Here is a 21,303-nt window from a genome sequence, read left to right as displayed (position 1 = left end):
GGAGGTGTAAACTGTAGAAAATTTTCCTCCACAGATACAAGCCCACCGTTTGTCCACTAACTCTTAATTTTGGATAGCAAGTGCCTCACAACTTTACACACCCAACAGATGCAAGAATTGGGGAATGGGGATATGAAAGGCCTACTCCACTGACCATGGCTAGGGTACTCTTCTGGTTTTGGCTGGAAGTGGCAAGTCTGTACTCAAATCCTAAGCACCTACCCCTCTGTGAGTGACTGAAGCAGCTCCTTTTCCTGCCACTGGAAGGAGAAAACCATTGCTTTGAGGGTTGTGACTGCTGCAGTGGGTCACCTATAGCGGCAAGAAGAAATGATGCTTGTATAATGGAGAATTCCAAAGTGAGATGTCCCGCCTTATTTTTCCTCTTTACACTGGTCACCTCCTGACACAGTGCAGAGATTTTTTTCCCTTTTGTTCACTGCTATATCACCAATACTTGACACTCAGAAGGCACTGCTGAATGCAGAGTGAACAAAATGAAAAGCTCGCCTGGAGGCCCCAACCTAGCCCCTGCCTGGCCCCTGGAGGGCCTGAGAATGCTGTTCCAGCACCTCCTGCCTTTGCTTCAGTAATAGAAAAAAAAAAAAAAAAAAGAACAATGACTAGTATTTTTTGAGCCTAACTCTGTGCCAGGTGGATCTACCAGGACTGTGTTTAGTAACTTAATGGGTTATCTTATGTACTCTTCATAATGACAGAGAAGGCCACTGTCATTTTCCAGATGAACGTTATTTCTAAGGTTCAAAAGCGAAGCAAATGGAGGTACACAATGGTAAGAAAGTAATAAAGCTGGAATCTGGAACCAGACTTTCTTATCCCAGAGCCTGCACTTGTAACCGCCTCGCCAAATCGCCTCCTGACAAACTGACCTGTGGTGTTGGTTCAGCCCTGAGTCAATAACAGAATCTCCCTCTTTGCCCTTGTAAACATGGGAGGGAGACCCCGAGTGCTAGGTTACCTCCTCTGCCTCTCTTTTCATACAGTGAGCCAAAAGGACGTCTTTGTGTTCCAGCTCCCGTTCCAGATCCACCTGCAAATCAGACACTCCATCAGAAAAGGACTTGTTCGGGTCACAGGGGCAGGAAAGTCAGTGGCGGAACGTGTCCCCACCTGCTGGTAACTGGCCTCAGAGAGCTTCCGAAGTGCTTCCTCCAACTTGGCCTGGTACTGCTTCAGGAGGCGGTCCTTCTGCCCCAGTTCTTTCTGCAACAGAGACACAGCCTTCAGATGCACGGCAGAGCCAAGGACATCCAACGCTTCACCTGCTGTGACGCAGTTTCCACCTGAGGAAAGCAGAGCCTCAGAGGGAACAGCCCTTTCCTCAAGCTGCACGGGAAGACGTCACATACCATGGGAGCCTCACACGGAGCAAAGGGTTCTGGGAAAGGGAAGGAGGACGGGAACTACCATTAGCAGGAGGACCACTGCGTGCCATCCATGCTAGAGGTAAAGGTTAAGACTGAAGTGCAGTTTCCAGACTCCTAGTTCTGTGTTCTTGCTCCTAGCCATGCTATCTACCTTCAGGGTTAGTGGATCAAGGGAACTCAGAAAAGGATTTCCTTGCAGAAAGCAAGGATGAGAACAGAGTACTTAAGTGCTGTTTGAACAACAGCAACAATAGGCTGTTCCCCAAAGGTCAGATGGAAATAACTTCCAAACTGATATACATTCTTACTTTATATTCTCCCAAGAGCCGATTCCTCTCGTCTAGCTTCCTCTGCAGATCCACCTGCAAGAAGAGTAAGAAAGAATTCATTGGTGTGGAAGTATTGTCTGCCAATCCAGTAGGAAACCAGCTACTTAGTAACTGGAGTTGATGTTGGCAGTTACAGCACAGAGAGGGCATGACTATGGTAAAAACACACAGCCACTCTTCACATCTTCAGTGAGATAATCAGACTGTAGAACCACAAGGCAGCCTCAGTGTCTCAGTGCCCTCAAAGTTGAAGGGCTCGAGGCCAGTGTGGCATGGGCTTTCACCTAGGAACAGAGAGGGGTCTGATGGGGAAGAGACCTAACAGGACTTTATACTGTATCCTACTTTGCTACCTGGGGCTCAATAAAGTCCAAGTTCACTCTTTCAACTCACGTTCTGGTTGTGCAGCTCATCTTTGTCCATATTTGCCCTCAGTAGTTCTTGTTTGAGCTGAAGGACAGACGTGTCCTGCTGAGTCAGCCTCTGCTGCAAGGCATCCTGGGGAGAAAGCACACTCACTACTGTGGTCCCAACGCATCAATCGGCCAGCTATCACTAAACTGGGAGACAAAAAGAGTACAGGGTCTTGCCACAAGGAGATGAGCAGAAATTTTTCTGTTCCCTTCCAGGACACTAGAATCTAAAGGAAAATCCCATCCATTGTCCTACCAAGCTGATGGAAACCTGATTTTTTCCTCCATCCATTACTTGCCCCTACATTCCACTGCGTTGCTGACAGCATCATGGCCTAGAGGAAGAATAAGTGGCCTTTGGGATCAGGCAGACCTAGTCTCAAATTACACGTCTACCACTTGCTTACGTGACAGTGACCTTGGACAATGCACTATCCCTCCTCCCTCTCTGGCTTTCTTCTCTGTATCTTGGGCCTATAAATACTCAATCTAGATGAGCTTTTTTGTCCTAGAGGGCTGGGCCCTGTCACTGTCTGACACCCTGCTCATATAGGAGCCCTGGAATCACTGCCACCCTGCCTTCTAGAGCCCTGCTCCTGCCCTGCTTCCACTGCCTTCCGGTGCCTAGTCTGGACCAGGATTGGGATTCTATTTCCATGTTCAGAAATGTTCTTAGACTGATGGTTCCTCTTCCCAGTTCATAGGATCCTACAAGCTTTAGGCTATCTTTCTCTTAGCTTGGACCATCTTGGTTTCCACCAGGCCTCAGACAAGGTGGGTTGTACATACTTATTTTAAAGGATCAGCTATGATACAATCCTCCAACCATGGTGACTTCAAATGGAACTAATGGACTGGAGCTGCATCCCAGGGGATTTGCCCAGATTTTTCTCTCTTTACAGACTGCAGAGAAATGGTGTAGGCTCTGGAAAATGTGGGAGCCCATTCTTAACTATGCTGTCTTGCCATGACAGTACATGGCAAGGTGGTCTAAGATGCCCTTGGCACCAGTGGTGCAGAGGAATGTTTCCCAAAGTGTGCTCCATGGGATGTTAATAAGTGTTACATGGGGGGAAAAGCACTTCTGTGGTTAATAGTCTAACTTTTTTTAGGCCAACCTCTTTAGGACAGACCTTCTCTGGTCCTTTAATATGCTGTTATTCATTGTGACTCTTCAAGCACGTAGAGCACTGCTTTTTATTTGAGCATGAAACATGCTGTTTTCTGGAGTATCTCAAAGGACTAAGGCTACAGAATATACTCTGGAAAACGTTGCTGAGTTATATCCTAGTCTAGCCCATGAATGGGAGTAACAGGAAGAGGAGAGGGAAAAGCAGCAGCTTGAGAACATCTTTTTCCACTTCCAGGTATTCATTCAGCACATACACTCCTACTTGGGTGAAATAACATATAAGCAAGATTATTAGCTAGATCACTGTTTGTATTAGGAAAAGACTGGAAATAACCCAGAAGACTATCAGTAGGAACTGATTAAATGAACTATCCGATATACACATACAGGAATACTAAGGTCTTTATGTACTGAAATAGAATGATCTCTAAGATACACTGCTAAGTGAAAAAAGCAACGTGTCAAACTGTATTTATAGTACGTAATTATTTGGGGAAAAATTACATACATACATATTTGGTACTAACTGATAAGTTGCCTCCAGGAAAGAGAACTAGGTGACTGGGAAGACAGGGCCGGAAGGCAGACTTCTCAAGGATTATCCCTTTGTACCCTTTTAACTTCAAACCATTTGAATGTCATTAACTATTCAAAACCTAAGTAAATTACAATGTTTAAGAGTATATTCTTCTTAGAACTGAAGAAAACTGACAAAAAAACTGAAACTGAAGAAAACTGTAATAACTGATTGTTTTCACACATAGAAACAGTCAAGGTGGCAGAGGGAAGTGACAGCACCATGAGTCATAACCACCAGAAAGAAGCCTCAGCAAAACAGAGGTATATTCCTCCACCTGTCTCACTTCCCATCCACAAAGCCCTCTCTTTACTAGTAGCACAGAGCCTGCGAAAGGCCCCATCAGATGTACACAAGAAAAGACTATAGGACCCAGCTAGCCCCCCAGTACCCACTCTTATCCACAGACTGCTTTACTTTGTAGAGAGTTTATTTAAAGAGTTATATGTCTTTCTTTTTACCTTTATCCCCTGTAAGTTTCTGGCTTCTTGTTTATACTTCAGCAGCTCCTTCTGCAAACCAAATATAGTTAGATCAGATGGTAGCATCTGGGCTGCTTCAGAAGCATTACCTCATTCTGTCAGTAAGAACACAAAACTCAGATAACCATTCCAAGAAAAATCAACCTTCCACTGAGGCAGAGTGCAGGTCTGCCTTCTAGTAAACAGTAAAGGCTGACCCACAGAAACAAACAGGACCCATCCCATTCTACCCTGTGGCATCCATGCTCAGCTGCCCAGTTGTTCAGGCTCAACTGCCCATGCTTTCTTGCCAAGAAATAAGATACCATACATTCCCATAGGTTCTCATTCCTATATTTAGCAATCCTCGCCGACAGGGAAACTTAATCATAAATCATAACAATCTAAATCCCTCTCACCGAAATATATGATCATATCTTAATATGGCTACCCCCAATTTCATGAAATAATTATCTTCATTTTTAATGTTCAGAAAGGATTAGAGTGCTTCTGTTCTCGAAGAGCATATTATTCTTTATGGACCAAACAAAAACACATTTAGCCCAATAATAAAATACTTAGTTAACCCTCCCATACAACAGATTATGATTGTTACTAGGAAAGAGATTATAGGAGAGGAACACCCACGACTCAGACTGTACTGTCTTCTTTTCCTATTGCAGCCCATCAAGAGTTTGGAATTAACATATCTAAAATGGGGATTCTTGACCTGGACTCCACAGATGGGCTCCAAAGTTACTCCAATCAAAATTCAAGTCAGTGAGTGGGTGTGTGTGCTTTCATGCAAATTTCTGGAGAGAGGGTTAATGGCTGTCGTCATATACTTATGGCCTCAAAAAAGCTAAGACCCACTGAACTAAAAGAATTTTGCAAAGTGTTCATTAAAAAAAGACCATACTAGGGGTCTTCCCTAGTGGCGCAGTGGTTAAGAATCCGCCTACCAATGCAGGGGACACGGGTTCGAGCCCTGGTCCGGGAAGGTCCCACATTCCGCGGAGCAACTAAGCCTGTGCGCCTCAACTACTGAACCTGTGCTCTAGAGCCCGCGAGCCACAACTACTGAGCCTACACGCCACAACTACTGAAGCCCATGCGCCTAGAGCCCATGCTCCTCAACAAGAGAAGCCACCACAATGAGAAGCCTGTGCACCACAATGAAGAGTAGCCCCCGCTCGCCTCAACTAGAGAAAGCCCGCGCGCAGCAACGAAGAACCAACGCAGCCAAAAATTTAAAAATAATAAATAAATTAATTAATTAATAAAAAAAAAGTTCTCATCGCAAGAAAAAAATCTGTAACTATGTATGGTGACAGATGTTAACTAGGCTTATTGTGGTTATTTCACAATATGTTGTACACCTGAAACTAATATAATGTTATGTCAATTATTTTAAAAATGACCATATTGATATTAGATCCACTGTTTATTTTAATTAAAAAGATAAACAATATGAAACATTTCAAATATACAGAAAGGTATAAGCAATAACGACATAGATACCTATCACTAACCACTGAGATTAAAAAGGTATTACCTTTTTGCCATACTTAGGACATATCTCTCTCTTTCAATTAAAGACATAATACAGATACAGCCAAAGTCTTGAGTCTGCATCCTTCCCTGCTCCCCATTACTGTTCTGAAGTTGGTGTGTAATAGTCCCGTAAATTTTTTTCAAAGGGCAAAATGTACATTTCCTGACATACCTTTAGGTCCTGATTCTCCTCCATACTCTGATCCAGACGACTTTGGATTATAATCTGAATGTAAGGCAAAAAGAGATGGTTATGTACCTATGCTGTAAAATTCAGAGGGCGTTCATTCAACAACTATGTATTGAGCAGTTACTAGATGCTAGCCCTGTACAGTGGCTGCAAAGAACAGGAAACAGTCCCTGCCCTCCAGTGATGCACATGGCCGGGGTGGTGCGAGTAGATGAATGTGGATAAAGTTTAGAATGAATATGTGTGTGTTGTGTGCAGGGGCTGGGCAAGTGGAAAGAGAAATGACAAGAGACGAGGCTCGAGAGGAAAACGGAGCAGGATCATGAAGGCCAGTAAGGGCAACGGGGAACTGATGAAAAGTTTTAGGCAAAGGGACGACAAAACAAAATCTGCTTTGAAGTTAAATTATTCTTGCTGTTTTATGGAAAATGAATTAGAGGAGGACAGGAGAGGAATCAGGAAAAACAGTTAGAAGGCCACCGGAATACTGGATGGAGGCCTGAAATTAAAGTAGTAGCTGTGAGGATGGAGAAAACTGGATGAAGATATTTTAAAAGTATACTGAAAAACTTGGTGACTAACTGGATATAGAGGGAAGGGCCGCAAAGGATTCCAGGACGAGATTCAGATTTGTTTCAGGTATTTGGGTAGATGGATAGTGATAAAGAACAGAAACCTAAAAGACAAGTAGTTTTGGGGGTGGGGAGAGAAGGAAGAGAAAGGTATTTAATTTAGGACTCATTGAAATTGAGATGCTTATGGGGCATATAGTGGAGATAATCAACAGGCAGGTGCATGTTGCATTTATAAATGTAGAACTCCATGGAGAGAGCTAGGCTAGAAATAAATATTTGAGAGGCAACATATGAGACAGGTGGAAAGCAAGTGAAGCCATGGCAGCAGGTATTACCCAGGTGAATGGACAAGACAGAAGAGGGCCCAGAGTGGAACCCTGAGGAGCAGCAACATTTAAGGCACAGGCAGAAAAAGAGAAGCTTCAAAGGGGATGTGAACTAAGAATGCCACCTGCCAAATCAATAAATAAAGACAGCCATCAAGCCACCGCAGGACAATGGCCCGGGCGGTGAGCCCTGAGGGAACTCAGGGTGGAAACAAAGAATGCCCGCATCTAGCAGTCAACTGCTGCAGCCACCTCTGAGGAGACTCAGGATGAGAAAGCACAGGATCTTGGCCCCAGATAGCTGAGGTGCACATCAGAGGAACGACTTCAGTGAGCCCAGACTCTTGCATCTTCCCATACATAGAAAAGCGCTAAATTCCTTGAAATACCTGGTTTTCTTTTATTAAGAGTAATCTTTTGATGTTCTGACTACCTGTTTTTGTTGCAAAAACTCCTATATATCCTGGCTTCCCCCCTTCCTTTTCGGAGCAGTCTCTCAGAGTTATCTGAGATGCTGTGTCCTGGGCTTAAGTTCTCTGTTTTGTCCTTAAGTCCTCACCGAATAAAACATAAGCCTTGACTTTTAGGTTGTGCATTTTTTATCAGTCGACAGGGACATGAATGTAGACTCCATGAGGAGAGGGTCTGAGGTCTGATCTGTCCTTCAAGTGTCTCTGGCTCTTTGAAACAGTGTCTGGGACATAGCACACAATAAATATTTGTGGGAGAAAGGAAGAGTAGTCAAACATATATGAGGAAAACCAGAATAGTTGAAGTCAGGGAAGAGAGCATTTTAAGAGGGCACAGATGAGTGTCCAATGCTACAAATAAATCAAACACTCAAACCAGATTATTCAGTGTCCAGTCACAAAAGAAGGAGCTCACCAATTGTTCCTCGGGATTGACTCCTGGTTCACAGAGGGCCAAGGGCCTCTCCTGTTCATCTTCGGGTAAGGATCCATTGAGCAGTAAGGCCTGGACAACCACAAAGGCAGAAAGAAACTTAACTCCCATTAGATGATGGAGTCTAGAGTTGGCCTTGGTAAACTCATCCCAAAATGAAACTACAACTGGGCTTCCTCTAGAAATCTCCCTGGTAACTGTGGACCCATAGATACTTCCAACTGCTCATCTTGAATCTGTCTGGAGTGCTTTTGTCCGGCAGGTGCTCCAGGCCTCTTTCACCTCTCTGGATACACCTGAATCCTCTGCTCCAAGGCTCCTTGGCCCCAGAAAAAAATTCTGAAAATAAACTTTCCTTTCAGAAGTGACATTTCAAACCAGAGCTGTTCAAGCTGAATTTTACCAGCTGGAAACTGAACTAAAAACAGTGTAGAATTGTCCTGGCATAGAAAAGTTTATTATAAGGAATTATTTGGAATACACTTAGAGCTTGGACTTGGGTTTGTTTGATTCTTGTTTGGTTTAATAATTCTTCATTGTTGCTCCCTAGGGCAACCTGGATAGAACAAGAAGGAAAGCGTATTTGCGGAAGGTGTCCCTATTTATTTCAAGGCCTCACACCAGGCTTTGTTTTCATTAGAATATTGGCGGTGGGGTGGTGGGTGATGAAGATTTACCCCTGAGGCTAAGGAAGCTCAAACCTCAGGGTGCCTTCCCAGTCCTGCCCCTCCCAGCGTCCTATAGCTAACATTGTAGTCATAATCTGTAATCTTAATTCTTAAAGAAGGCCCCCCAAATGGTATACTTTAGGACCCACAAAACTTGGATCTACTCCTGCAGATAGGTACAAGACCTACGGGCTCAGTGAAAGATTTAAAAATCTAGCACCATTTTGTATCCCGATTTTTTCTCAATCCAATCCAAAGAGAAGAGATACAGAGGTTAAATCTTGTTTCAATAAATATAACATAAATTACATCATAAATGTTGGTATATAAAATCATTTTAAGATCCACCCACTACCAAGTCTACCAAGTACTAATTAATAATACAATTTTAGCAAGTGAATGAATTTGGTTATCCCATGGAGTTGTGGCAGGGACCTGGGGAGAACGACACTACAGAAATACGGACTATAAGGGCAAAGTGTTCACTGGGCTCTAATAACACACACTAACAAGTCAGAAATCCTGGACTTGGCTCAGCATGCAACTTGTTCATCACTGAAAGAGTTAAGAAGCCCAGTGGATGCTGTGAGCCCCATTGTATTCTGTAATGGAACTGAATTCTCATTGTGATCCTGTGGCTGTGAATTAAAACTCCTCTGTTTGCAGGGAATATTAGGATGCTGACTTTCTGCCCGTTGATTCTCTTCTTTTTCTGTCTAATCCGCTATGGGATTTCTCTCAGACTGAAAAATGCAAACCAAACTGAAAACCAAATTGATGGATATCTATGTTCATACAATGAAATTATCCTGGGAAAAACCTGGTTGAGTACAATCCCAAAATTCTCCATGCTTTAATCCTTCCTATTAAAGGACAGCACAAAAAAACCATTCCATTAACTAAACCATTCCTTATTGGAGGGATAGAGAAGGGAACCAGAAGGCAGACATTTAAAAACACAGAGCAAATGAGGGAAGAGCCACAACCTCCTTGGGAATGTTTAGGCAGTAAACGTTCCTCCAACCCCTCTCGGTTCCTGAGGCATACATTATGCAAATTGTTTTACCACTGCACGAATCTCCCTTTTTCTTTAGGAACGCTTTGTGTCCCCACCCTGTTGCTGGCTGGCTGGGAGTACGCCCTCCACCGCCTGAGGGCTGCCAGAGCCACTCACATAATGTGGGCTTTGTTTACGTGTCCATAAATATTTGACAATTCAGAAGCAGTGCAGTTCCCAGCACAAACAGAAAGGAATATTCCTAGGCAATTTCAGGGTCATCAGAACACTATAAGGGCTCCCCCAAACAGGGACAGACACACAAAGACGGAGGATTGAGGGGGGTCATTCAGGGTAGGAACTAAGTCAAGTGGGTCAGTTGGCCTCTGGGGGAGATTTGCTGGCACGGAAGGTATTGGAAAAACTGAAGGGCTTTGTTGCTCTTCTACCTGATCATTATGCCTTGGCGTCCACTTACAAATGCACTAAGAGTGAGCTAAATCCCTTAGCTAGACCAGGCAGAGACCTGCAGCATTACTGGCATTTACAGCCTTCCTGATGGTGAATTCCTAGGAGAAAATCCTGACTCTTCACAATGCCATTCTTTGGTGAAAGCTGCCATTGCAGGTCTGCGGCTGCAGACAGGGGAGAAACCCACCCACAAAGCAGAGAGCCAGAGTAGATGTTCGGTAATGGTGGATATGGCTCCCGTGCTTGCAGAACTCCTAACAGCTATGCTGTCAACAAGAGTCCCTGAGGCCCATTTAAGGCCCATACCCCCTTGTAAGGGATTTTCTGCTCTCCGTGCACTACTCCCTCTATGTAAACTCCCCAATTCTGACCTCATACATAACTGAGTCAGTTTACTTTCAACTGATCCTAGTGACTTAAAAATAATAAACAATTGGTGCAGGAATTCCCTGGTGGTCCAGTGGTTAGGATTCAGCGCTTTCACTGCCGTGGCCGGGGTTCAATTCCTGGTCGGGGAACTAAGATCCCACAAGCCGTGCAGCATAGCCAAGAAAAAAAAAAGAAAGAAAAAAATTGGTGCACCAAAGACAAACTACGAGGGAAAGAGCTACCTGTAATCCTGATATCATTTTCTTGGCTTCCTCCATTTCTTTTTCCAAATGTTCTTGTTGTTCCAACAGCTGTTCTTCCCATGAAGCCTCCAGATAGGGCCGGGGGCTGCCTTGTCTCCAGTCCCGGGATAATGGAGAGTCTGTCTCCTCTACAAGAGGAAAGGAGGGAGTACAGTTCATGTTGAAGGAAACTGAGTTGCAGGCAGAAAGCAGTCACAGTCTTGCGTGTTCACAGGGCCAGGTCACCTGCCTGCTGAACCTGATCTCACTGCACAGACTGGACTCTCCACCAGGTGGGGTTGTGAGACAGAAAGAACTGGCCATTGACTGACTCCAGGCTCACGGAGTGACGCTTACTCGGTTGGGGAGATCCATCCTCTTTCGAACCTTAAGGAAGCAATAAGACTCCCTGGGAATCTTGGTATGGGACAGATTTTACTCTTAATTCTCTAGAACTGGCATTCCTAGAGCTTGATCCTGCCAGCTACAAAGGGGGAAGCTGTCAGAGGCAATGAAAACAAAATTCCTGTTGGTTGCTCTGGAGCTTCAGAGGGAAGACCTCAACTCAAATTCCTTTGACCATTCTGCTATGACTGAACCCCTTTCACATATAACATTGTGTGAGTCACAAAGGAAACAAACCATACTTGTACAAAGTGTTTCATCTCTCTCTCTCTCTCTCTCTGGTTTTATTTCCCTATCTTTACAGTCTCTTTGCTCTGATTTCGTTCATAAGAATGAATATGATAAGTATAATCCCTCTGGGTTGTTGTGTGACTAAATGAGGTAACCTATGTGCAGGGCCCGTGGTAGCTGGTTCAGAGCAAGCACTCTGTAAAGGCCTCCCTCTCCCTCCCCAGGGTGCCAGGAATTTCTGACTCAGGAACAAGACTGACTTTTTAGTACTAATGCCAGGGCTAGATGGGAAATGGAATAAGGAAGAATTTAATTCCAGTTTTCCTTCAGAGGGCTTCAGTTTCATTATGTCCCTTACAAGCAAATAAAACTCTAAGTCTTGTGCTTTGCTTCTTCCATGCTCTCCTCTGTGTTTAATGTAAGAAAAAGATTGACCGAGACAGAGGAAGAAGTCTACACAAAGGGAACTCTGTGGTCCTTTCTGTAGCCTTTATACCAAACATGATGCAGACCTGCTCTGTGCTGTTATGTTCTCACAGACGCCTCACCTGCTACTATATATTCCTGGCCCCAGTTTAAGTTAGAGAAGCACTGAAATTATTTGCATAACACAGAAATAATAAAAACTGTTAACTTGAGTAGGCTTCTGCCTGTTTCAAAGTCATCTCCTAACTCATAGGCAGCCGGCTAATGAACAGCCTGTCTACACTGCTGCAGGATATTTGACAGCTAGGACATCAGAAGTGACAATCTATGAGAGGATACAACATTCACTGCCTACAAAGCATTAGAGCTCTCTAGAGTGGACCCTGCATGCACAGAATATGGAGGGAGAAGGCCAAGGAGACAGTCAGGACTCCCACACTCTTGAAGCTGTTCCTTGAGCCAACGCAGGCAGGCTGAGAAATAGTACCTGTTTTGTTCTCTATTCCTTCAGAGGGAATAACCACGAAATCTGCCTTCTCCTCTGACTGGGTTATAATGGAGTCACTCTTTGCACTGTGGCTAGGACTGGGGGAAGTCAGGCTGTGACGGAAAGAAAAGAAAGAGAAACAATTATTGCGAACCGTTGTTTAGAAGCCAGCTTTCCTAATTTATCCCAGAAACGTATTCTTATTCATCTAACTCCTACTGCCTGACACGGTGCCTGGCCCACAGCAAGAACAAATGTTTGTTGAATGAACGATGAGATGGTTAAATGAATGAAATGAATATTGAATGAATGAATGACCCAGTCCCAGGAAGTCTTTTCCACAACAAGGCTGCTTTTTTTTTTTTTTTATTTTACCAGGTCTAAGGCTGCTTTTAAGCCTAACTCACTGAGAAGAGATTTACCAGAAGGATGGATAATCTAGCATTTTAAAGAACTCTAAGTCTTGTTTGGTTTGGCTTTTTGTTTTTGTTTTTTACTTAACCACCACCTCCTCCACCATCATCCCTGGGCCCAAGTTCAGGGGCTGATGTAGTATGTGTTTCAGCAGCTTTGGGAGCTGGAAGGAAAATCTATTTCCAATATGCTGATCTTTCACTGACACATGCAATAACAGCAGAGTAATAATGGCAGATCAGCTCTGGGCTGATCCCAAAGTAGGGGACGGTGTGGAGGGTGCCTCAGAGGGGAGAAACTGCTGGAGCGTGGACAGTGCCAGGCTGGGTAAAGGAGCAGTGACATATCAACAAAGCTAGGACATGATACAGAAAAGGATAATATGTCAAAAGGGGAAAAGACCTGCTAGGGGATGGTAAAGGTTTACTTGATTTACTGCCATCAAGGAGTTATTCATATCTCTGCCACACTGTTTTCAAACTGTCATCAGAAACCTTGCAACAATTCTTAAATTCTAGTATAACTACTAGCCTTGGAAGGAACTGTTTGCATTTTTAGGGAAGCAGAATTTTAAATCTCCAGAAGCAAGTCTACAGGACACGATGGGAATGTGGCTGATGCTTCCATCTGAAGAGCCATCTTTCTTTGCACCACACCTTGAGAACATCAGCACTGAAACAGTCTCAGGGGTTGTGGGGTCTGCACACCCAGCCCCCTCTCAGGAATTCTTTCCAAATCCATCACCCAGACAACAGTGAAAGTGTCTTGGATTCATTGACCCACTTAATGTGCCCCTGAAGTCTCCCAGGCTAATCCTCCCAGCCACGATCAGGAGTTAACATTTCATCTGCCTAGAAACCACTAAAAACAAGAGCCAAGCACACTGGAGTTAGCAAGAGATTTCAAAAATCTCTGAAGCAGCCAGAGGACTAGTGTCTCAACCTCCTCATTGTCCAGAGTTTTGGGCTTTGGTGGGAATGACCTCAACCAGGAACACACCCTCATCCTTATTAGAACCACAGAAAAAAATTTTAGTTTTTTGCTTCTTCAAATTAAAAAAAAGTTGGTTAACCATATCTATAGATCTACAACCCAAACAGCCAAGATGGGTGGAGAGAGGCAAGAAGTGGTATTTAGAAAAGGTAATTGCTTTATAGAACTCTCTTATCCATCTTTCACCACTTAGGCAATCTGACTTCCAGGCCAACATGCATTAGCTGCTGGAAAAGCATTAGTCTAAGGGTACTATGTCATTCATAAGAACAGATTTATGACTGTTCAGGCCTCAGCATCCGCCTTCTTATAGAAATGGGGATCCAAGTGCAGAAAGAGGTCTGCACCAGCTGTTCCTCTTTGAGAAATGATAAGACAACACTTTCTCAGCTGACAAGGTGTTATGGCTGACATGTTCCCTTGCCTGCATTTAGCTGGACCACTAAGTGTGGGTATGTGTGAGACGAAGGGGGTTGGGGGGTGGGAGGGGTGGTGTGAACCTAGGATGCAGGCGGAAAAATGCTTTCCTAAAAGCAGAGACGCATGCTCAGCTCCACCGGCTCCCTCCCAAGTGAGCTGTCTCCCATATAAGGGCAGAAAGAGGCGGATATCTGCATATCCAGCCCCACTGGGGGAGTGGCAGAGCAGCCAAAGGAAAACAACATTTCTCTTTCTTGAATTGGGGCTGCCAGTGTGTGAGGCCACAGAGAGGTAGAACCATGAAACTAACTGGCCAAGTCAAAAGGTAAAGGATCTGAGGAAGAAAAATCCTGAGGCACATGTCAGAGCAGGCATCTTGCCGCCTCCCCAAGAAGAACCTCACGGATGAGGATGGTACACTAAATCCTCCGCCTCAAGTCAGACAAAAGTATTTTCATGCTAATTAATTATATGATTTAGGCTCTCCCTGATTAGCTTTAAAACACTATTTTATAAAACAAGTAATTTCCTACTTGCCATCATAATCCTGTCCAGTCAGGGAACAAGTGATTACAAACTGGGTCTGACTGATACATTATTAATTCCCACAGGTCTAACATCTCTCCAATCTTATCAGACAAACAATCTCCCAGAAGAGCTACCTTCAAATTAGAGTCAAATCAATTTTTTTAAAAAAACGGGTACTAGGCAATATGAGTTCTGTTCCGTCCTGAAGTGCCTCCTTCAGTAGAGACCAGACAGGGTCAAGGGCCACTCCTTCCCCTATGCTGGTTGCAGCTTCCTAAACCCACTGTATTTTACAGTGACAATCCCAGGCCAGCAGCCTGTTCTCCCCAGTAGAGCGCCCCCACCGATCCCCGCCTGTCTCTGGCCAACAGCATCCTCCAGTCCTGGCCCTGCTGCCACCCACGCCTCCCACCTCCAAAGCCAAAGTGGCTTCACCTCACCATTTGACTTGCGTCCCTCCCATGGTCCCCCTCGTGGCTCCGGCTTCAGCAAGTCGGCTTCCCGGGGTGAAGTGGGAGGCTGAAAGTCACAGCGCTCCCCAATTCGGGCATGTCTCCCCGCGCTGGGGCCCGAAGAACGACTCCACGGTCAGGCCGACTACCAGAGCCGCTCGCCCCGGTCCCGAGAGGGAGGAGGGAGGACAGAGGAGCAGGCGTCGCGGCCCCAGGGACTGGGATGCTCCCGGCTCTGAGGCGCGCTGTCCCGGCAGCTCAGACACTGCAGCGGCCCGGCCTCGGCGGAAGCCGCCTCCCCTCGCAGGCTGCGGGTCCCCGGCAGCGGCATCGTGGTCTCCGCGGCCGCGCGGCTCCGGGCGTGCCCCCGGGCGCAGGCATTTCAACCCATCTCCGACCCACCGGAGAAAGGCTGCCCGCAGATCCGGCTGCGCGGTCGAGTCCCGGGCGGGCGGCGGGCGGCGGGCGGCGATCCCAGCTCCGCACCGCCTCCCCGGTCCCACCCTCCCGACGCCCTCCCCCGCTTCCCAGGCTGTCACTTGCGGCCAGGCAGCGCCGGGCTCGGACCCAGGCTGGCGCTCGGCCGGCCGACTGAGCTCCCGGCAGAGCGGGGCGGGGCTGCGGGGCCCAGCGGGAGCCCCTGGCGAGGCACCGGAGAGGCCGCCGGTCGGCAGAGGGAGGGGTCTGTGGTCCCGGTCTGGAGAAGCCCAGAACTGATAGCGGTGCCTTCTCCGCTCTGAACCCTGCCTTCGTGGGCACGGAGGTCGGGGTGGGTCTAACCCGGCTCCTCGTGGGAGGGGGCTCCCCCGGAAACCCGCCGAACGCCTGTCTCCCCGCACCGTCCCCTCGGGCGTTTCATGTGTTCTTTTTTCCCAACTAAGGATCGTTTTGCTTGGATATGGTGAGAGGCTGGCCCGAGGTCTACAGGTCTACGAAGCAACAGGCGGGCAGTCGGGCAGGGCTTTGCCAGGATGTCTCTCAAGGAGCAGGGGGAGGGGATTGGATATAAGGGCCTATCTTTCCTATCTTCTGAACCACTCCCCGTTCTGAATCACATACCAGGGATCTCCTGGCCTTCATGGATCACTTAGACATTAGGTGGACTCCCCCTGAGTGGGGGCTGGCGGAGGTGGGGGGGGGGAGTGGGGCAGAATGTGCCAGAGGCTTCTGGGTCCCAGCGTGCTGACTGAGCATCCCAAAGAGGTGAGAGCTTGGCTTAGAAGAAAACGACCAAATCAGGAAGGAGAGAAAGAGGAAAGCAAACTAGTCTCTGACCCCTCGCCTAGAAAACTGTCACTGTCGGCCCACTGAAGCCTGATTTCCAATGGCCCCTAATTCACACGGTCTCATACCCCTGCTCCCAGTCTTAGTTCTGCCAGACAGCAGGAAAGCAGGTGCTCTCAGGAAAAAATCCAGACTCTTTTTTTCTCTCTCTAACTCTGGCAAGCACTATCAGGCACAGAAAAGTAAAAGGCCTGAAGCCATGCAGGAAGCAACAGATCTCATTGTACAATGAAATCTCCTTTGATTCTGCACCAAGTGATAGTCCAAGCAGCAAGCAAGGAAGAAATGGTTTAGATCCTCAATAAAAGCACATCTGTTGCTTAATGGGTACAAGGTTTCCTTTTGGGGTGATGAAAATCTCTTTGGACTGGATAGAAGTGACGGTTGCACAATATTAATGAAGGTACTACATACCACTGAATTGTACACTTTAAGATGATTAATGGTTAATTTAATGTCATGTGAATTTTAAAAATAAAAAACCACAACTATTAAATGTGAAAATTAAAGTCGAGCAAGGTTACCAGTATATTAAAATGATGGAAAGAATTCCATGTGACCTCAGCAAATTAGAAAATGGTCCATCAAACTGAGATGGAATTTTATTAGGATAAGAAATAGGAGGAAGAAAACAAAGACACGTAAAATACATACATATTAGACAAAGAACAATTAGGCTGAACTAGAACAGACTAACCCTGGGTTGAGGTAAGAGAGAAAAGGTTATAAGAACATAAATTAAATATGATTCAGCAATGAAATGAAGTTAGTAAGTAAGCTAACATGATCTGGGGATGTGCTTATAGGAGCATGATTTACATGAGCCAGGAAAGTAATCTTTTTCTGCCACTATACTTGGCATTGATCAGGCTTTTATTAGAGCACTGTGTCCTGTTCTGGTCTCTGCATTTGGCTCTAAGGGATATAGACAACATTTTTCAGCTAGAGTCACACACATTGTTAGCCCACTCAAATGTGTACTAATCAGCCACAATTCCCAGCCCTGTAAATGAAAGCTGGGAACATTCTAAAGGCTCTAAGACAACTCTGCTCATTTTCTCTTGTTATGAACTTTATACAGCCTTCTCAGGCCATAACTTAAGAGTCAGACTCAGGCACAAAGACAGTGCAATGGAACTGGCTCTCATAAACACTGGCAGCTGATATGCAAATATCAGAACCATCGGGCTGGGCCCTAGCAGGTCCCAGTCACGCCCCCACGTGGACACAGCGAAGCAGTGGCACTGGTATGTAGGAAATTCACAAGCATCCCAGCCTACCCCTCCTGTCAGCACAAAACCACAGACAGTGCTGAAGGCTACCCCTTTAACGCCAAACATAGACTGAGGGAAAGAAGAAGGGCTTCAGTGCCTTATTGCCTGTTGCATTACTACCTGAAGCTGACAACTCTAAGCATCCCCACAATTCAGCTCGTAGGGAGGACTGTAGTGGTGAAGAATCTGAGGCCACAGTTACCTGGAGCAGCTGGACTCGGAGGGGGACCTTTGCTGCCCTTCATACTGCTGCACCAGGGCTCGCACGCTCCAGCACGGGTTCTCAATCTCCTCATCCACGCTGCTGTTCCTAAAGGCAGAGGGCACCAGCAAAGGAGACGGTGTCAGTCCTTCAGGTCAACCCAACAAGTACTGATAGACACCACTTTGGGAGCACTATGGGAAAAAAGATGAATAAGGCAAAGCCCCTGCCTTAAGGACACTTGAAACCTAGTAAGAAAGGCAGATACAAAAAACCAGTAGTTTCACCAATCTCTGCAACACCTCAGAGTCGTGTTCCCTCTCAGCAGACGCACAACCCACAAAGCGTTTCCTGCCATGACTCTCTAGGACAGCCCGCCCTTTAGGATACACTCCAGGGGGAGACTCAGGGATGAATCGGGATGTTGCTCCCACATATATCTCCCAGTGCAGAAAACACACTGTGCCAAAGGCACATATTTAAAACTCTGGGGACTTCCCTGGTGGTCCAGTGGTTAAGAATCCACCTTCCAATGCAGGGGACACGGGTTCCATCCCTGGTCAGGGAACTAAGATCACACATGACGCGAGGCAACTAAGTCCATGCACTCTAGAGCCTGCACGCCACAACTAGAGAGAAGCCTGCGGGGCTGCAACCAAGAGTCCGTGCGCCGCAACTAAAAGATCCCGCATGCCGCAACTAAGACCAGATGCAGCCAAATAAATAAATAAATGAATATTTTAAAGAATAAAATAAAACTCTGCGCACCAAAGCAAACAATTACATATATGATTCCTTTACTTTCTACTAAAGGCAAAATAAACATCTCTAAAAGAAACGGCCTTTTTTCTCTTTTGGAGCGCCCTCTCCAACCTCCACGCCATGTTCTTTTCTGCAATGTGGGCTGTTTAGGTGATATTTCCATTTACTGCACTATATCATTTAAGGGAAGAAATATCAGAGTGGGCTGAGTTCCCATCCCCAGATTTCCATCCTTACCTCTGTCTGTATCGAAAGACATCCCGCCCTGACCGTGACATGTCGTGACACACATCGGCTAGGGCGGCAGCTGCTCCCTGGGCCACAGCAGTGGCACAGTGTGGCTGGTGACTCTGCAGAGGGGCTCTGGCGTCCTGCCCTTGGCTCACTGTCCTGCTGGAGCCCGGTTTGAAATGAGCTGCCAAGGCCAGGACCAGCCTCATGATAGACTTCAGGTTGCCTTCCACGATATCTGAGGATCGGAACAGACCGAGAGGTCCTAAGAGAGAGGCAGACAGCTGAGGACTCATTCAGTGACTACGTATTTGCTAGTGAGCAGGTAAGCAAGGCAATCAAGCTCTCTGTGTTCAACAGGGAGACAGAGTACTCGAAAGCAATTACAATAAAGTACAATAACGTATGAGAGGAGAAGTACAGGATTCTTTGGGAGCTTAGCGTAGAAGCATCTTGTCTAGTCTAGAGGGCTCAGGGAAGGATTCCCAGAGCAAGTGAGTTCTAAACTGAGACGTGACTGACCATTAATGGTTTATCAGATGAGGGAAGGGAAGGAAAAGAGTATTCCAAGAAAACGTAACAGCAGGCATGAAGGTCTAGGGGTGAGACAGCACGACACCCCCGAACTGCGCCATCCAGTATGGGAGCCACTAGCCACATGTGGCTGTTGAGCACTTAAAAGGTAGCTGTAGTCTGAACTGAAATGTGCTAGTACTAACCTAGCACACACACAAAAATAGAACGAAAAATCTCATGAGACTTAGTACAAAAAATAGAATGTAAAATGTCTCATTAATAGTTTTTTACACTGATTATATGTTGAGCTGATAATACTTTGGATATGTTGGGTTAAGTAAAATATATTATTAAAATTATTTTCAACCATTTCGTTTTCTTTTTTTTTTTTAACCGTGGCTATTAGACACATTCAAGTCATGTATGAGACTCACATTATATTTCTACGGCACACGTTGTGGAAGAGGAACAGAAAGCAGTTCAGCCTAGCCAGAGCTCAGAGTTCAGGGGGAGAGGGTGAAAGATGGAGAAGGATGAACTGGAGGTCAGGTCAGAAAGGGCATGGTAAGCCAGGGGGAGGACTCTGGATTCTCTCCTAAGGGCCCTCAGATGCAGAGGAATGGCATGAGCATATATACTCTTAGAAAGATCATTCTGGCTGCGGTGTGGAGAGCAGAGGGGAGGGGGACAGAAATGGATGCAGTGGGACTAATTAGGAAGCTGCTGCACTTCTCCAGGTAAAAGACAATAATGTCCTGAACGGCAGTGTTCCCTCAAAATAGCCGACTTTAATGGGCCAGATCCCCAAGCCCACTCCTCATGGGGACCAGATTAGAGATATGATGGCATTCTAAATTTTGTCCTAGAAAAAAAGAGAAATGCAGGCAGAAAAAAATATAATAGGTCTGGTTAACATAAGGAAGTAGGTAAAATTCTATTTTTCAGTTTCATAGCCTTTTAAATATGCAAGGCTTCCAAAAGGATTGATTGATACCTTCTACAGGCACTCTCAATGGTCAGTATCTGCCCCGCCTGAATGAGCCCAACACAGAGAACACTAATAACACACGAAAGGAGGGCTCCCTCCTGCCCCCATTCTCATCAGAGCCACAGGCAATCAGGCCCAGAAACTGAAGCTGAAACAGAAGCAGATTATAATCGGTTCTACAGAAACAGTGAGAGGACCTGGGAGCTTGTGCCTTCTGAGGACACCTACACCATTTCTTCCCTGCAGCCTGGGCTCAGACTGGATTGAGAGGCGTCCTCTTCTGGCCATGTGGCTCAAAAAACTCAAAAAACATAATCTATCTTCATTTTTGATAACTTAAACAAGACATTCTAAAATTAATACCACAATTTTATCATTTCTCTTCTGTTAATCTTCCTACACACACTCAAGCAAAACTTTACTCAGTTAAAATGAATAGAGAACTTCTATCTTCACCCAGGTTTCCAAAGCACTTGGATTTTGATAATCACTCTGTCCCAAGAGGATAATTTTCTTTATGGAAAAATGATACCAGGTCGTGGGCCTAATCCTACTCAAGTCTACTCGGAACCCTCAGCTACACGACAGATAGTTCTTCTGAGGGTGACAATCACCAGGTAAAGATGAGTGTACCCACCCACCATGGAAAGGATGAAGCACTGACCTTTAGCTGAAGTCTGGTGCATACGAATCTTCTTGGAGGCTACAAACTGTAACACTTTCTCCACATTATTCTTCATCTCCTGCTGGTTACTGGGACTCAGCTGTACACCACTCAGCTTTTCTCCTGCTGTGAGAATAAAGAAAATATATGAAGTTACGGGGAGCAGTACTACCACAGTTTCATAGTAGCCAGACACAGAGAAAGAGAATATTTGATGTAAACACTAAGATTATCTATAAATATGCAAGTGAGTTAGGGCTTGGTGTTTGTAATTTGGATGGGGAATAGGAAAATGAAAGCCTTTTGCAGGGCCTTCAAATTTTCAAATTTATTCCCAGCGGCCTGTGAAGTCGCTGTGCGTACATTTTTTCATTCAACAAATATTCATCGAGCACCCACTGTGTGCCAGGCCCTGTTCTAAGCACCAGAGA

The 21,303-nt window shown here is 45.7% G+C and overlaps 1 protein-coding gene across 7 annotated transcripts in view; it reads right to left on the bottom strand.

Moving 5' to 3' along the window:
• Positions 1-21,303, bottom strand: part of DIXDC1 (DIX domain containing 1) — a 74,742-nt gene that overhangs the window by 17,336 nt on the left and 36,103 nt on the right. For 6 of the 7 annotated variants that reach the window (XM_082476870.1, XM_082476869.1, XM_082476871.1 and 3 more), the window contains 13 exons: positions 20,873-20,998; positions 18,711-18,942; positions 17,712-17,819; positions 12,145-12,257; positions 10,596-10,744; positions 7,831-7,920; positions 6,027-6,080; positions 4,301-4,351; positions 2,111-2,215; positions 1,697-1,750; positions 1,132-1,224; positions 980-1,051; positions 223-312 (listed from right to left, as the gene is read on the bottom strand). In XM_082476870.1, coding sequence (XP_082332996.1) covers positions 223-312; positions 980-1,051; positions 1,132-1,224; positions 1,697-1,750; positions 2,111-2,215; positions 4,301-4,351; positions 6,027-6,080; positions 7,831-7,920; positions 10,596-10,744; positions 12,145-12,257; positions 17,712-17,819; positions 18,711-18,942; positions 20,873-20,998 — 1,337 coding nt within the window. Of the gene's footprint in view, positions 1-222; positions 313-979; positions 1,052-1,131; positions 1,225-1,696; positions 1,751-2,110; positions 2,216-4,300; positions 4,352-6,026; positions 6,081-7,830; positions 7,921-10,595; positions 10,745-12,144; positions 12,258-14,939; positions 15,842-17,711; positions 17,820-18,710; positions 18,943-20,872; positions 20,999-21,303 lie in introns of those variants that run through there. The other variant, XM_082476874.1, reaches the window with a different exon arrangement.

This window comes from Balaenoptera physalus (assembly GCF_965194825.1).
Source record: "Balaenoptera physalus genome assembly, chromosome: 10".
Lineage (NCBI taxonomy): Eukaryota > Metazoa > Chordata > Mammalia > Artiodactyla > Balaenopteridae > Balaenoptera > Balaenoptera physalus.
The sequence above is the reverse complement of the archived record's forward strand: the minus strand, read 5'-3'. Positions and strand labels throughout refer to the sequence as shown.